The sequence below is a fragment of the Aquarana catesbeiana genome, linkage group LG01 (genome assembly GCF_042186555.1).
Source record: "Aquarana catesbeiana isolate 2022-GZ linkage group LG01, ASM4218655v1, whole genome shotgun sequence".
Taxonomy (NCBI): domain Eukaryota; kingdom Metazoa; phylum Chordata; class Amphibia; order Anura; family Ranidae; genus Aquarana; species Aquarana catesbeiana.
In genome coordinates, this window is record NC_133324.1 from 572992575 (window position 1) to 573010458 (window position 17884).

Here is a 17884-nt window from a genome sequence, read left to right on the forward strand (position 1 = left end):
ACAAAAGTTTATTTAAAAAAAACTGATAGGAACAGTTATTTGCCCATCTCAAGTGGTCACCATCCATTATGGCTCCGTAATATTCCGAAGGGTCAGATTATGAGAGTAAGAAGAAATTGCTCTGAAGATGCACAGTTCTTGGCCCAATCTAAAGTCCTCACAAATAGGTTTGAAGCCAGAGGTTATGACCCGTTAATATTGAAGAAAGTGGTTGAAGAAGTGGCAACAATACCAAGATCCACATGTTTACAAGAAATACGTCCAGTAGGATCTGAGATATCACAAATGCAAACAAATCAGAATAAAGAATGGGGTTTTATTTCCCAATTCCAGGTTCAATACAAGGAAGTTGAGGAAATCTTTAAAAGACACTGGCACATACTTTTGATGGATAAGAAACTCACCACAGTACTACCTCCTGTACCCCAATTTATCTATAGGAAAACCACGGGTTTTGGGAACAGAATAGTAAAAAAAGTGATTGATCCCCCTAAGCATCCTCCGACATTTTGGGACCGTAATGGCTTCTTTGCATGCAGGAAATGCAAAGCCTGCAGAGAGGCCTCGAGACCCCTTAGAGGTGTTGATAATTTCCATTCTCCAGTGAATAATCGCAGCTTTGAAATTAAACAGTTTATTACATGCAATAGTACCTTTGTAGTTTACGCATTAAAATGTCCATGCGGTCTAATTTATATAGGCCGCACCAAAAGACTATTGCGGGTGAGAATAGCTGAACACATACACAACATAAAAATAGGCTATAAGGTTTACAACGTCTCACTGCATTTTAAATTAAAACATAATAGGGATCCGACAGAATTCGAATTTTGGGGGGTAGAACACCTCGAACCCTATTGGAGAGGCATAAATCGCATCCGGGAGTTATCCAAACGCAAAACTCGGTGGATTTACTCTGTGGATGTGATTTCACCCAAGGGTCTCAATATAGAACTCGACATTAATTGCTTCATCAGCGACACTTAGGTACACTTGGGGTATATAATTTCTGTGTTATTTGATATTCAATATATACACTTTAACACTCTCTAACGCTTTCTGATTGCATTTGATGTACTCTTATTGATTATTGATTTTTATTGTTTTTTATTAGAACTGATCATTTTATTAAGGATCGTTTTTAATCTTTTTTGGCCAGGTTTTCAGTACGGCCATTTTTAAATGTATTTACTAAGTGCAATCTATTGTATATAATTAAGATATACAATTTTTGTATAATCTTCAGTTAGTAGTATGTAGTGTACTTTTTGTCTGGTTTAGATGTAATTCACCTTTTTGGCCAGATAGGATTTTGTATATCCAAAAAATCGCTATGCATTTAATTAGTTTAGACATTATGTCATTATGCTGAAAGAGGGTTCGGCATGATGAATTAATGCTATGTAATGCTGGTGTGGACGATTGCACTATAGGAGAGAATATGTTTATGGCAATTTAAGGAATGTCTCTAGTGCTCCCGTGGGTGTTCCGGTGGTTGCGCTGGGTGACTCTGAGCATTGTAGGCACTTGTTTTTTATGAATGGGTCACCTTCCACACAAAAAACCGGTATAGATGTGTTCAGTGCAAGCTAGGGGAGGGACGGACCGGAGTTGGCTGATTCTCCCACTGCTGACAGTATTGAGCATGGGGGCGGGAACCTATAACCTTCCCCGGACCTAAGGCTCTACTGATTGGTAGCTGCACCCATCACACACATAAATACCTGCTTCCTGTCTGGTGTGGCACACCCTCAGAAGAAGTCCGGGATAGGACGAAACGTCAGGGACGTGACGCACCGGAAGTGACGCATGCGCTCCATCGACCGAGGAATCAGGAAGCGCACAGCTGTAACTGCGCACAGCTGTAACTACACACAGTGAGCGCTCCTGTCATCCCTGTTGGATTGAAGGACGCAACAGGCACAGTGCACTTAATTTTCTTTGCTCTTATCTAATGATTATCTGGTACGCATGCTTTTAAAGGGAAATGTTTTAGATGTTTTAATAAAAGTGTTTAGCGGTATCACACTATGTGGACATTTATTTCTCCCACATATTACATTGGAACTACCGAGAATTAGACTGACATCTGGTGGTCGTTTGGAAATTGGTGCAGACCAACTAATACTAATCAAGGCTCATATTGATTAAATTTCTGGTGAGTGAGTTTTTCATTGGGGATCCCAGCACGTGGTGTATTGCTTGGTGAATGGATTAACTACCCTCACAGAACAAGAGATTATTGACTAGGGTGATCCTCATTGACTGCAGACTCAGAGAAAGACTCTCTGTTAAGGAGCGCTTGAGGAAGCCTCCTGTACATTTGTCTCAGAGCTTTGCAGTCCTACCCTTGCCTCCCTCACCTCCCATGCCTCCTGGTACCGAGTCGGTCAGTGAAGATGAACCCATGCACTTGAGCTTCACGAGTCTCTCTGCGGATGAGAGAACCCTTAAGAGGAGGGAGAGATTGTGCCTTTATTGTGGCCAGGCAGGTCACTTTTTGAAGTCTTGTTCTACCCATCCAGGGAACACCCGAACCTTGAGGTCCTGTCACGGACAGAACTTAGATGGCTTTGTTTCATCCCCAGTTATCCTGAAGGATAAGCCCCTGGTTTTGGTTACCTTTTCTTGGGCTGAGTCATCCAATGAGATACAGGCTCTAATCGACTCTGGGGCTACGGGCCTTTTCATTGATGCTGCCTTTGCATCGAAGCACTCGATTCCGCTGCAGCTGCGTGACACTCCACTTGCCATTGAGGCTCTTGATGGGAGACCTCTACAGCCTGCCCATGCGACTCATGAGACTGTTCCATTGTCCATGGCTGTACGGCTCTTCACCATGAGATAATCCAATTCCAAGTTATTTCCTCACCTAAGTTTCCGCTGGTTATTGGTTATCCTTGGTTACAGAGGCACAACCCCTCTTTTGATTGGCTCCATGCTGAGGTTCTCTCCTGGTCACCACAATGCAGTAAGACATGCTTCCAGAAGGTAGCCAAGTTCCTGTGCATCTCTTCACTCTCCTCCCTGCTGGAGGAGTACCGCGATTTTATTGATGTCTTTAACAAAGGTCAAGCCGATAGTTTGCCTCCACACCGGTCATATGATTGCGCAATTGACCTTCAACCTGGAGCCAGTCCTCCTCGTGGCCGGGTTTACCCTTTGTCGGTCTTGGAGGATAAAGCTATGGAGGAGTATGTTACAGATGCACTTTCTCAAGGTTTCATCCGCAAATCCTTGTCTCCTGCTGGTGCTGGTTTCTTCTTTGTGAAGAAAAAGAGTGGTGAACTGAGACCTTGTATTGATTATAGGGGCCTCAATCGTTTCACAATTAAGAATGTCTATCCGATTCCGTTGATTACGGAGTTATTTGACCATCTCAAGGGAGCAAGGTTTTCACAAAGCTTGATTTGAGAGGGGCATATAATCTTGTAAGGATTAAGGAGGGCGACGAGTCGAAAACTGCGTTTAATAGAAGAACAGGCCATTATGAGTACCTCGTAATGCCTTTTGGCCTTTGTAACGCCCGGCAGTTTTTCAAGAATCTATTGACAATGTCCTCCGAAATTTGTTGCAGTTATGTGTGGTGGTTTATCTAGACGGTATCCTCATATTTTTCATGTCCCTTGAGAGCCACCACACAGATGTCTGTCGTGTGCTTCAGAAACTAAGAGAGAGCAATCTCTATTGTAAATTGAGAAGTGTGAATTTCATCGTGAACAGGTTAAATTCCTGGGTTATGTCATTTCCACTGCTGGTTTTTCGATAGACCCAGAGAAACTTTCAGCAGTCCTACAGTGGCCCTGATCCGTGGGTTTACGTCCTCTGCAGCGTTTTCTTGGCTATGCCAACTATTAACGGAAGTTTATTCATAACTTCTCGTCTCTGGTCAAGAGCCTGACTGATATGACCAGAAAGGACTGTAACCCACAGAGTTGGTCTCCGGAGTCCATTAAAGCCTTTGAGAGTCTCAAGGCTGCCTTTTCTGCTCCTGTATTAGCACATCCTGATCCTACGTTACCTTTTATCCTTGAGGTTGATGCTTCTGAGTCTGGAGTTGGTACCCTTCTGTCTCAGCGTCCTACCTCTGAGAGCGCTATGCATCCTTTTGGCTACTTTTCCAAGAAATTGTCACCTGTGGAGTGCAATTATGAGATTGGTGACAGAGAGCTGTTAGCGATCATCTTAGCCCTGAAAGAATGGAGACATCTCCTTGAAGGTACCACTGTGCCAGTTCTCATTCTTACTGACAATAAGAATCTCACATTCTTGTCTGAGGCTAAACGCCTCTCTCCCAGAAGGTCGTGATGGGCTAATTTCTTGTCTAGTTTCAATTATATTATCGTGCTCCAGACTTACCATTCTCCCAAGTCTCCTGGCCACCCTGGGAAGAATCAACTCTTTTGGGCCATTTCCCAACAATTGCAGTGGCCTAGTCCACATGCTGATGTGACTGCCTTCGTAGCTGCCTGTTCCGTGTGTACTCAGAGTAAGATTCCACGACACCTTCCAGTGGGCCTCCTACAACCCATATCCAATGGAGAGAGGCCCTGGATCCACCTGTCTATGTATTTGATTGTGGAGTTACCCAATTCCCAGGGCAACACAGTTATCCTTATGGTGGTTGACCGGTTCTCAAAAATGTCTCATTATATTCCATTTAAGAAGTTAGCCACTTCTAAGGAACTGGCTTCCATTTTTTCTCGGGAGATCTTTCGCTTACATGGACTACCCAAAGTGATTGTCTCAGACAGGGGTAGTCAGTTTGTGTCCCGGGTCTGGGGAGCCTTTTGTGCACAGTTGGTAATTCAGCTTGCTTTCTCCTCTGCGTATCACCCGCAGTCTAATGGGGCCGCAGAACGAGCCAATCAATCCTTGGAGCAATTCCTAATTTGCTATATTTCTGACCATCATAACAACTGGTCAGACCTCTTACCATGGGCGGAGTTTGCTTACAATAGTGCCTTGAATTCTGCTTCCTGATTGTCCCCGTTTATGGCAAATTATGGTTTCCAACCTTCCATGTTGCCTGACTCATTTGTTCTGCAGAGTATTCCTGCCTTAGAGGAGCATCTCTGTGGTCTTCATTCCATTTGGGCACAAGTCCAGTAGGCTTTGCGACATGCTAATGATAGGTGCAGACTCCATGCTGACTGTAGACGCCTGTCTGCGCCTTCCTACCAGGTTGAGGACAGGGTCTGACTTTCATCCCCGGAACCTCTGACTTCGTGTTCCCTCTCTGAAGTTCGCACCTCGGTTTATTGGGCCTTTCCGTATTCTTCGCAGGATTAACTCAGTGGCTTACACATTAGACCTTCCTTCTAATATGCATATCTCAAATGTATTTCATGCCTCCTTATTAAAACCTTTGGTCTACAACCGCCTTACCACCTCGGTGCCTCGTCCTCACCCTGTACAGGTTGAGAATCCTGAGGAGTATGAAGTACAGTCCATTAAGAAACAAAGAAGAAAACTAATGCGCAATGCCAAGGCGAGCCAAAGCAGCTAAAGAGGACTAAGAAGCCGCCACACATACGGCAGTGTTCCCACACAGAAAAACAATAAGGTAAATAGAGATATGTGGCGCTAACTCAAAGTGCATAAATGTGATGAAATAAATATAATTCAAATCATCAAGTAAAGTGCATATGCGTAAACAGCAAAATCAAATAAATAAAGTGACTAAACATCCATTAAATTCATAAGAAGTGACATCGGATGAATAACAGTGAAAATTCATGAAATATGACATCAAATAAATAAATAAACAAATCCAAATGAAGGTGAATAAATACTACAAAAATAGTCTAAAACTGCATCAAGATGAAAAAAATCACAAATTTAGAAAAAAATAGAAAAAAACCGCATGAGAAAAAAAGTTGCATGCAATAACAAAAATCGCATAAAGTGCAAAAAAGTGCAAAAACGCTATAAAAATAGCCACAAGTCGATCCAATTAATGTAAGACCAGAAGTACTGGGATCTGTGCTGTTCATTTTATGCTGTACATGTAAGTTACTATGTTGTTTTGAATAAACCTGTTTTGAATACTGCACAATGGGGATACTCCTTTCTATTGCATGCCTCCACCCAACTTGCCGAACTTGAGGCCTTCCATTGGAGATTTGCCAGACCTGTGACGATAGGAGGAGACTGATTGATTGATGGTGTTTCATCCACTTCCTAATTGCAGGCTCGACTTGCTAGAGGTGAGTGGCTGGGGGAAACGTGTGGCGCACCACGGAGTTATTAAGAGGAATCTGTCACCTATCATCGTTTGCATTTGCACTTTTTTCATCTATTTTTTGCACAAACTGTTTTATGAAGACTCACTTTGTTCATGGTGGAACTGTATTACATTAATTGGATAGACTTCTGGCTATTTTTATAGTGTTTCTGCACTTTTTTGCACTTTATGCTATTTTTGTTATTGCATGCGACTTTTTTTTATCTCATGCGATTTTTAAATTTTTTCTAAATTTGTGATTTTTTTCTTTTCATCTTGATGCACTTTTAGACTATTTTTGGATTTATTCACCTTCATTTGGATTTGTTTAATTATTTATTTGATGTCATATTTCATGAATTTTCACTGTTATTTATCCAATGTCACTTCTTATGAATTTAATGGATGTTTAGTCATTTTATTTATGTGATTTTTTCTTTACACATATGCACTTTACTTGAAGAATTGGATTATATTTATTTCATCACATTTATGCACTTTGAGTTAGCGCCACATATCTGTATTTACCTTAAGTACAGTCCATTGTTGACTCCCATAGGTTTTCCGTTGGCTAATACATTACCTGGTGCATTGGAAAGGGTACGGTCCGGAGGAAGGCTCTTAGGTCTCATCCTCAAATGTACATGCCCCTGTCCTCCTCTGCAATTTCCATAGACGTTTTCCCTTCAAGCCTGGTGGTCCTCCGAGGGGAGGGGTCATTGAGGAGGAGGTACTGTCAGGGCTGGGCTCAACCCTTCCTTCTCTGAGCTGGCCACTCAGCTGTTGGCTAATTGCCATCTCCTATCTCGCCATAGTGACTTACCTGTTGATGATATCCTGCTCGTCAGTCCTGCCTACTTAAGCCATCCAGTCCAGATGATCTCTGCCTTCGCCTTGGTCACACCTCTAGAGATGCTCTCCTGTGGTCCTGTTAAAGACTTGCTTGTCTGACATTCTTTCTGGCTCCAGATCCTGCTTGCTGTTCTATTACTCTCATCTCTGGCTCCCTGATGTTTTGGCTTGTCTGACTATCCTTTCCAGTTCCTGAACTCTGGCTATGTTTTGACTACGTTTACTCTGTTTACCTTTTTTTATTATTATTAAACATGTGTGATTTAACTGTACTTCTGCCTCAGTCTGATTCATGGTTTCTGACAAATGACTCCAAACACACCTCCAAGACGACCACTGCCTTGCTAAAGAAGCTGAGCGTAAAGGTGATGGGCTGGCCAAGCATGACTCCTGACCTAAACCCTATTGAGCATCTGTGGGACATCCTCAAATGGAAGGTGGAGGAGCATAAGGTTTCTAACATCCACTAACTCCATGATATCGTCATGGAGTAGTGGAAGAGGACTCCTGTGGCAACCTGTGAAGCTCTGGTGAACTCTATGCCCAAGAGGGTTAAGGCAGTGCTGGAAAATAATGGTGGCCACACAAAATATTGACACTTTGGGCCAATTTTGGACATTTTCACTTAGGGGTGTACTCCATTTTGTTGCCAGCGGTTTAGACATTAATAGCTGTGTGTTGAGTTATTTTGAGGGGACAGCAAATTTACAATGTTATACAAGCTATATACTCACTACTTTACATTGTAGCAAAGTGTAATTTCTTCAGTAAAATATTTACAAAAATGTAAGACACTGTATATACTTGATAAATTAATGGGCTGTGTTGTTCAGAATATATTGTTGCTTTTTTTGCTGTAACTGTAAAACATGAAGAAGAATATGGACCTGTCTAGAGTTTATATTCTTCTACATGTGTTTCATGGTCATCTTTAGTAGAGAAGGCAGAACAACCCCATTCATTTGTAATGGTGTTTCTAACACAAGCAGTAAATCCGTATAAGTAGTAAATCGGTATTATATTATATATAATCTAAAAAGTGTTACATGATTATGTTGTTTTTTAGAGTGTATTAAGGGTTTTCCATTTCGCCTACTTGTGCATGTAGTTGGCAGAAAAAGGATCAAGTGGTTCATTGAGTCTACCCCATTTTTTTTTAGTATAGACCTATGTTTCCCCCAAGCATGTTTGAATCCACATACTGTTGACTGACTCACTCACTACCGCTGCTGGAAGTTTGTTCCAAGCATCAACTATTCTTTTGATAAAATAATACTTTCCTCCTGTTAGTTTGAGGTCATGTCCCCATGTTCTTGATCTTGGCTTCATATTGAAAACACTGCCCTCCTGAACACTGTTCACCCCCCTAATGTATTCAAAGGTTTCAATCATGTCTCCACTTTCTCTTTCCTCCAGAGTGTGAATATTAAGTTCCTGAAGTCTCTCTTGATATGTTTTATCCCTCAGACCCTTCACCATTTTTTTGCCCATCTCTGGACTCATTCTATCTTATCAACAAGTTCCAATTATATTCCTTTTTTGGCTGACAATAATCTGCAGGAATCCACATAATTAAAGTGTAACCGAAGGCAAGCTTAAGGAAGTGTTATAACGCCAGTCAGTTTTTTTCCATCTGCATCCTATTGGGGAGATTTCTGTTCACTTTCTGTCGCAGAGCCAAAACAGTAAGTGAGAGGAACTCTCTCCAGAATGGGGACATCCTGGTGTGTCACAAGAATTAGTGTCACAATTGGAAGATTTACCCTCTCTTACTTTTTGGAGGACAACCCAAAATTTAAGATTTTCTTTTGCTTTCCCTTTGAAAGGATAAAGGTTAACATGACAAATAAAGACGGTGAATCTCCCTAATGGGGGCACAAACAGCAATAAATACTACCTTATAGGGGTTTTAATCCATCTCCACTCCACCAAAAAAAAGTTTTGCCTTTAATTAAACATTAAGGTGCTACAGTCTCTGGCTGTGCATAATGAGTTATTAGGCCATATGTATAAATGATACCTGTACAAAACCCTCAGAAGACAAACATTCTGCATACACAAATCGACATTGCAGGCATCCACTGCACAAGCCACAAACTGTTTTTTGTTCAAGACAATGCATGGTATGATTGCATAGGAAGAATAATTATTAGATCGGTCCAAAGTTGCAGCCAATGAACCCCTAGTATTTTTTCATGTTGTATCCCTTCACAGCTTTATACACATACTTTATATGTGCACTACAATCTGATATCTACAAAGTGGTCTTGAAGCTGTTGCATTGCCTGATTTAGATCTAACATCAATGGATAGCTTTATACTTCAAAATCACTTCTACTGAAAATCGTTGTTGAAGGATACAGTTGATTAAATAAGACCTTTATGTGTCACAAGGTTAAACGGGTAAATTTACAAATGAAAATGCTCTTGTATTTCTTAAGCACCTCAAGCTGATAAATGAATGTACAAATTCTACAGCTTAACTGACCAAGTAGGATGTTTCCATTTCAATGTCATACAACATTCAAGTCGACTACAGATAAAAACTAACTATGGATTGTCAAATTACATTTTTATCTATCAGAAAAATGTGTATCTAAAAGATAACCTTAAAGAAATATTAAACCCAAAAGAAAACATTTATTATATTGCAGCTTACTGATTCTTAAATGTGGTGGCTACATTTGTTTTCTTTTGTTAGGCTTTCTTTCCTTTATTTTAACCTGGTGATCTGGCCAATTATAACAAGCAGAACAAGTTGTGCTGCAGGTGTAGCAGTCAGAGAGTTGAAACAAACCATTTACTACTGACAGGGGTGCTTACAATGATCAGCTTTTAATTATTTATGTAAAACCTTTATCCCAAAAGGTAGATGCTTATTAAAAAAAAATGTTAGATGGAGTTTGGCTTTAATTTGTCAGTGCATTTAAATCTGCTAGTCCATCTAACACTCCCCTCTCCCCAGACTGACATTGCTGCTGTTCAAAGGAGCCTCTGTGGAAGGAAAAAAAAATCTGTATTTTTCTTGCACATGCGTAGCCAGGTGCTGCACTACAGAAGCATGGAGAAGAAGGAGACATTTCCCTCTTCACAATCAGTTTACATTTACTGTCTGCTGTTATGCTGTTGCATTATCACCTCCAGCCAACAGAGGGAGAACTATAGCCAGAAGAGGAAAAAGAAAAAAACAAACTGTGCTAGGTAAAACAATAAAGCTTAAACCCATTCAAAATTGACAAATGATTAAACAAGTGAAAAATTAGCAGCAATTCTCCTGCATAACATAAATACAGTGCACAAAAATTAAAAAACCTAGAATCGCGCTAAGCATAAAAGTGAAATAAATGTGTTCTCATATACCAATCAAAAGAATGAATGGTCATATACCTGGTGAATAAAATACTAAGAAAATAAAACAAAATAAATACAGGATGTAGACAATCAATGTTAGACAACCCCACCTTAGTGTGTGGGAATGTCAAAAACAGTAATCTTGTGACAGTGTCAAAAAACAAAAATTAAAAATATAAATTAACCACAATAAGTGTCCAAATGAGCCTAAACGGCAATAACACCCGTGATTAAAAGTCCAACCATACATGGTATCACTTTTCAAATAGTAGAAAAAACTTGTGAGGAAATCCACCACCTGTAAGTAAGGGGTTACTGCTTACCAAAAGCCCATGATCCTCCACTACATAGGATCACGGGGAGCCTGTATATAGAAAAGCCTTGCAGGACACATCAAGTGGATCAGCTGTTCTCAATAGAGTGGGGATGATGCTGCGATCTCCAAAGTACCCCAACGCGGCTCCTAACATTCAGAACTCTCCTCATGCCATTTGGGCATCATGGTTGAATGTACATAGCAGGGAAAGAAATGAACGCTCCATAGTGTAAAATCTTCTTGTTTATTAAATAGTAAAATATAATACACTCACATGAGAAGCAGGAAGACAAGCCTTTAAGTCTAGTGCGCCGGCCGGTAGCACACAGACCAACCCGTCCTGCTGGAACGATCAATAGCAATACGAGGTGACGTCAGCGTGTCGCTCCGACTTAAAGGCTTGTCTTCCTGCTTCTCATGTGAGTGTATTATATTTTACTATTTAATAAACAAGAAGATTTTACACTATGGAGCGTTCATTTCTTTCCCTGCTATGCACATTCAACCATGATCCCCAAATGGCATGAGGAGAGTTCTGAATGTTAGGAGCCACGTTGGGGTACTTTGGAGATTTGAAAAGTGATACCATGTATGGTTGGACTTTTTAATCACGGGTGTTATTGCCGTTTAGGCTCATTTGGACATTTATTGTGGTTAATTTATATTTTTAATTTTTGTTTTTTGACACTATAGCCAGAAGAGCCTATGGAATTATATGCAAAATGCTGAGTATCATGGGATTTGAATCAGCCTGTATGCTATATTGTGTTCTTTCCATTGTTGATTCATTTTATGCTTGCCTAACTACCAAACATTTTGGGTGACAATATATTAAGTTTGCCTTTACTACCTGGTTTGGTGCCTGTTTTCTTTGATATAGCACCACTACTGGGTACTAAGTGTAAGGGTGGCCATACTTTATACAATTCTCTTGTACAATTTTCCTTTAGATTTACCAAAACCATATAATATGAGGTCAAACCTAAACACTTTCAATTGGTATGCAATCAGGCAGGCCATTGCACTACAAGTAACGGAAATTGAATGAGAAAGTTGTATAATGTATGACCATCCTTATTTTCAGTGGTTTTCTGTGATACTGAATGCTTTGTACACTCCACCTAGTGTGTCAAAGGGGCTGAAGTTCTTAAGAAGGTTGAGGCAAAGAACAGAGTACTCATCCAAACCAGCGGCTCCTGCGGGAGTAGCATGACACATGATTGCATGATGGAAGTTAGCAGAACTTCACCTCTTTCCCTAGGCTTAGGGAAAATTCCAATGTAAAGTGAACAGTCTAATTGTTTTTAGTAAATCTCCCCCAATGTGACTGTGTTGCTGTACAATTCTACTTTGTCAGTTTGATCACTAGAATTTGTATTCATCTACCTTGGCCTTGGATATCAGAACAGGTTCAAAAAAGTGGCAACCACCCCAACCTATAACTGGCCTTTGCAGTAAGGTGCATATGGAAGGGCAACACACATCACAAACAAACAAAAGATTTCCCAGCACACTTAACAGCCAGCCTGCAAAACAACCACATTTTCCCTGTTTAACAATTTACATTCAAAACAGGATTTTATTTGAACACATTTGCAAGTATATGTAAGCTGCAGTACCCACGTCAGGGCTCCTCTGTATATACTGCGGTCCTAACTCTATAATTTTCAGAGTATCCTAAGTAGGAGCACATATAGCAGTGGATAGATTAAGGGCAGGCGTGCCTGGAGGGAGCCCACCCTGCTTAAAGACACAAGGACGTACGTGACACCCAGCAAGATCCCAATGGCCGCAAAGGCATCTAATGTGTCCCCGCACCCAATTCAAATAACTTTACAAAAAAGTGGCAACCTCCCCAACCTATAACTAGCCTAGTTTTAGTTCTTCTGTTTGTGATGTGCGTTGCCCTTCCATGTGCACCTAATGGCAAAGGCTAGTTATAGGGCGGGGTGGTTGCCACTTTTTTGTACAGTTGGTTTAATTGGGTGTGGGGATGCACTGGATGCCTTTGCGCCATTGTGCTCTTGCTGGGTGTCATGTGCGTCCTGTGTCTTCAAGTGGGATGGGCTCCCTCCAGGCAGACAGGCCCTTAATCTATCCACTGTTATATGTGATCCTACTTGGGAGAATTATAGAGTTAGGACAGCAGTATATACAGAGGAGCCTTGACGTGGGCACTGCAGCTTACTCATATAATTGCAAATGTGTGCAAACAAAAGCCTCAGTTTTTACTGTAAATTGTCAGTCCCAATTTGGTTGTTTTGCAGGCTGGCTGGTAAGTGTGCTGGGAAATAAGAGCAGGTAGGCTCAGATTAATAGAAGAGATACAGATCTACAGAATCACTACACAATTTGAAGCAGTGGCCAATTTTACAGAAAAACAGTAAACTCCTTTAAGGGCACGGCAGAAAGTTGTTCATTGTGCTTGTTCTTTTTTTATATATCTGCAATTGTATCTGTAATAGTACATAGGAGAATTGTAATAGTGTAACCTTCAAAGTTCATATCAGTTCAGGAGACTTTTAACACAAAACTTTGATTTCCTACTTGAGTCTTCAGTACATGCAGCTGCTTTAGAAAAACATATTCAATGTGTGAAATGTTTGTACTATGGGTTTTTTGAGCTACATTTTATGTTAATGCCCATTAGTCCAAGAGAATATTCATCAACTCCAATTACAAAATATTTCCATAAAGATGTTCAAGAATATGTAAATGAGTTTGACTGCAAGATTCAGTGTAATTACCAAATCAAAATTTAACTAAGCGATAGCATCACAATAACAGCACAAAGCAAAATAAAATAAAAGCTATTTTCTTGTAATGGAAATCAATCAATGGAGAAATTGCTTTTCTGTGTCAGTTTTCTTGTTTTCTATTACTTACTTACAAAATATAAGTTTTACTTACCACATCAATTATTTGAAGAAGAGAAAGTTGTAGTTCTACGAGTAAAGGCTGGGAGTCATTCATCACAGGTCTTTCGAGGCGATTGTAATTCCTTAAAAGTTCTCTGTAAAGTTTCCTTTGGTATTCACCTTGATGGGAACCTTTTAAGAGAAGAAGAATTTAAGATGAAATTATGTAATATTTAGTTTTATACTATATTTAAAGTGTCATGTGATATACGTAATACTTTTACTGATCTTTGTTTCAAGGGGTAATGCTACCCAAAAGGGATACAGTATTTCAGTGTATGGTGGACACTGGTGGGCTGAATCCATCATTTGAAATCATGAATTTTAACCCTGAGATTTTAGCGAACACCCAGAGTTCTTAGCCCTCCCCCATTTACCATGAGTAATGAGGCCGGTGTCGATGGGCTTTGGGCATGTGCCAATGACATCAGTTTAGCACAAGTTTGAGACCATTCATGACCTAAATTGGACCTTCTTTAAGCAGGTTTTGCATTCTGTCTGATGCAAATAAAAGACCACCCACAGGCCCTTAGAAAGCGAAGTTGGAATATCTTGTGTTTCCTGCAGATTTTTGGGTCATGTAAATGTTATGAAAATATTATTAATTTCTTAGGAAGGGAACCATAATGGAAATGGCAGGTTGGTAAAGCTAGGTTTCAGTACATTTGATAGATTACCAGAATTCTAGATGATAGTTTAGCTTGTAAGGGGGGTTGTGAATGGCTAGTACCCAGATAGCAAGCAGTTGAGCTGCAAGTTTGAAAATGACTTGCTAAGCTATTGCTAGACTTGCCAGGCTTTACAAGTTTGTTGCACAATTGCAGCAAGGCCGCATTGCATGACTCCAGATCAACTTTCTTTGCAAACATTCTGCAAGTTTGCTGCAAGTTCTGGTTCAGTTATGTTGTGCAATAGTCATTCCACCACAGGGGGTGTAGTGGTGTGTTCCACCACTGTGACATTTAGAGCTCTTGCTGTAGACTCACCACTGCAACTTGCCAACTTGCCATGCAAATTTGCTGCAAATTGAAAAACAGTCAACTAGAACTTGTGCTTCAAGTGCTCTGCAAGTGTACAACTTTCCAGTGAAAATGTGCAACAAGTTAACAAGACTTACAATTCAACACTGCAACAAGTTTGATGCAAACTATCTTTGCTATCTGGGTAGTAGTGCCAAGAGCACAAGTCCCTGCCCCACTTCCTCTTCTACTAGAACAACAACCCACTTGCATGTTTTAATCCTTTGCCATCTTGTGTCCATCTCCTTGCCAGGGACATCTCATGAGATTCCCAGCCATTGACCTTTATATCCCAAGGAAGGAATGTCCACAGAAAAGTTAGCATTGCTGCACTTTACTGATGTTACTTTAAGATGGCATTAGAGTCACATCACATAGACATACTATCCGGGGTCACTTGACAGCATTTTGTCAATCACATATAGTGGAAGAACCGCAGGAGTCACACGTGAGAGCAGCACACAGTACATTTTAGTAAGACATCTACCCTCCTGTCTCTCTTCTCCCGGGGTCATCCTTTCTAATTCAGAGGATCATGGTTTGCCTTAGGCTGTCTGTGTCTAGCTCACTGCCCCTTGCAGGTAATATTTTTGAGACAAGATTACTGCAGTAACCTCTGACGTGGGTACACTTTTGCCTGGCCTAAAAGGCCTCTTGTATCCGGCTCTAGCCTCCTCCACCATAATAGTCAGGATGTCTACAACCAGCTCTTCTACGTACTGGTCTATCTCTACCTGTTCTCCAGCCCTGTCCAGGGCCTCCACAAGCTGGCTACATCTGCCCGGTGGTGGAGTCTCTGACTCCCATGTCCCAACTGCATTTCCTCAGTCTGATGACCAGAAACATTCCACCCACTTCCTCTGAGCCCAGGTCATCCTGGATCTGCCCCCAGTTTGTTATTGGGCAGTGAAAGGGGAAGCAGCACGGTGATGAATTTATATCTTGGTCACCCTGCTTTTTCTTCCTCCATCAGCATGCGTCTTGTAAGTACATGAACTGATTTGCTCCTTGTATTGCTTCTTTCTCCCACACTCCAGGCCTACTGTACAGGGACTGCAAATGGGACTGCAAATGGCTGATACCATTGTAACCTGGACTGTAGCCAATAATTGCTGTGGAAATTTCTTTGTTGCTATTGTATTATCCTTCTGCAGTGTGGACAGGGGTTAGGCTAAATATTCATTAATGCAGAAGTGCAGCAGCCTTCTTTAAGGAAACCACTTTGCAATACTTATCTATGGAGTGTCTCCAGTGTAGGGGGCAGCCATCTTGGCTGGGTCTGATGCGATCATGGAAATGATTGGCTGATGTGACAAAGCAAGGAGCATGGGTCTGCAGTTGGGAGAGAGGACCACAAGGCTGCTGGTATCATTAACTGGCCAGTGTGACTGTTATATTAAGTTAGGTCTTTTTATACTGTTGCTAGATAAATGCAATAAGGGTTTGTTAATTACTGTAAGTCAAAATACTACTACTACATATCTCCCAGAGTAATGTTATTGACTTATTGATTGTTTGTATAAGTACACTTGCTAATCCTTTCTTCTTTTAGGCTATACTTGGGCTAATACATTTTTTGAAAACTACCTCAAGGTATGTTGGTAGGTGCTGGGTGAGCGAGGTGTGTCATCTTCAGAGAAATCACAAAAACATATCATGGCTCCTTTGGGTGTAGTGCTACATAGGAATTTTACCAGTGATTTTTCCTGTGATGTAGCATATACTTTAAGGTTGTTAAATGTGTTATTTTTTGGAAGCATATTTAACAGTTTACTATTATTTACACTCATATAAGAATTTCTGTAAGACTTTTCTAATCTGCATAGTTATTTTGGGTCAGCAACTAAGAAAGTATTGGAGACAGCGAGGTGTTCAGCCATAGCAGCCCCACATTTCTTATAAGATGCTTACTTTATTATGGTGCAGGGACCTAAAGCTGAACTTGGGGAACAAAAACGTTTATTGAAATATATTGAAATATATTCCTCAATAGCCACAAAGGATATAAATCTTATTTGTGTGAGTCAAATGCCTTTGTGACATCATCATTGTGCTGAACATAGCCTGTGTCTCTCATCTATTACACAGTATACCTTAAACATATTTTTTCAGGCCTCTCTACCACACACATTGCCTAATGCTTCTTTTTTACATGTATTGCATTAACCCTCTCTTTTGCACACATTGCCTTCTGAGTCTCTACTATGCACTATGAGTAACACTTCTTTACACACAGTGTTTACTGCACTTATATTACATGGAGAGTAGACTTGTGCACAACGGGAAATTTTGTCTAGTTTCGGTTCGTTGTCATTCGTAAAATACATAATTTCGTTCTGTTATATTCGTTATGTTACGTTAATTTGTTTTCAGATAATTAGTTATTATTCGTAGAGTGTCAATATTCGTTATACTGAATCTCGAATCATGTCGAATTCATTTGTTATACCCGCTATAATTTCTTTCATATTAGTTGAAATTTGATATTTATGTATGTATATTGATTTGTGATAATGATTCGTAGTTTGGAAAGTCGTTTGTTTATTGAATCTATTAACACACACAATGACAATATCTCTTCTCCTCTGCTCAAATACAATACAACACCCTTCTCACTCAGTTCTCAGGCATGCACTTTGCCAGTAATCCAACCTCCAGCACAAAATTAATCAGCTGATTGGACTGTAAGATTTACTTTGAGTTGACCTTTTGTTTCATTAGATCTTTAACAAATTGCCGAATCATGTCAAATTCATTTGTTATATTCGCTATAATTTCTTTCATATTAGTTGAAATTCGTTATTTTTTTATTCGGACATTCGGATGCATCCGAATGTCCAAAAGTTGCAAAATTCGGCCGAATTTCGATTCGTTACCAAACGAATTCCACATGTCTAATGGAGAGCCTCGTGCCTCTCTGTTGGACATAGTGCCTTCTCTTTATTACAGACAGTGCCTCACTTCCAGGGCCAGGTTGGGGGGTAGGGGCAGCCGTCCTGAGTGCAATGCCTTTACACAGTAGGGTGTGGCGCAGACTGCATTCTCCCTCTAAATTGGTGGTAGGCAACATGCAGCCCACAGTATCCCACCACATTCTGTCTGTTGTGACAGAAAAAAGGTACCCTTGAGAAGTTGAGAGAAATGGGAGCAGTGGTGGCTGGTGCTCAAAATCTTTGGGGGGGCACAAACAAACTGAAAAAAA

The 17884-nt window shown here is 40.5% G+C and overlaps 1 protein-coding gene across 1 annotated transcript in view; it reads right to left on the bottom strand.

The window, feature by feature from the left end:
* The window catches only part of LOC141106590 (neuronal acetylcholine receptor subunit alpha-7-like), a 251043-nt gene that overhangs the window by 170315 nt on the left and 62844 nt on the right, over window positions 1-17884 (bottom strand). The window contains exon 2 of the mRNA XM_073597494.1: window positions 13656-13795. Within this exon, the coding sequence (XP_073453595.1) occupies window positions 13656-13795 (140 nt within the window). The remainder of the gene's footprint in view (window positions 1-13655; window positions 13796-17884) is intronic.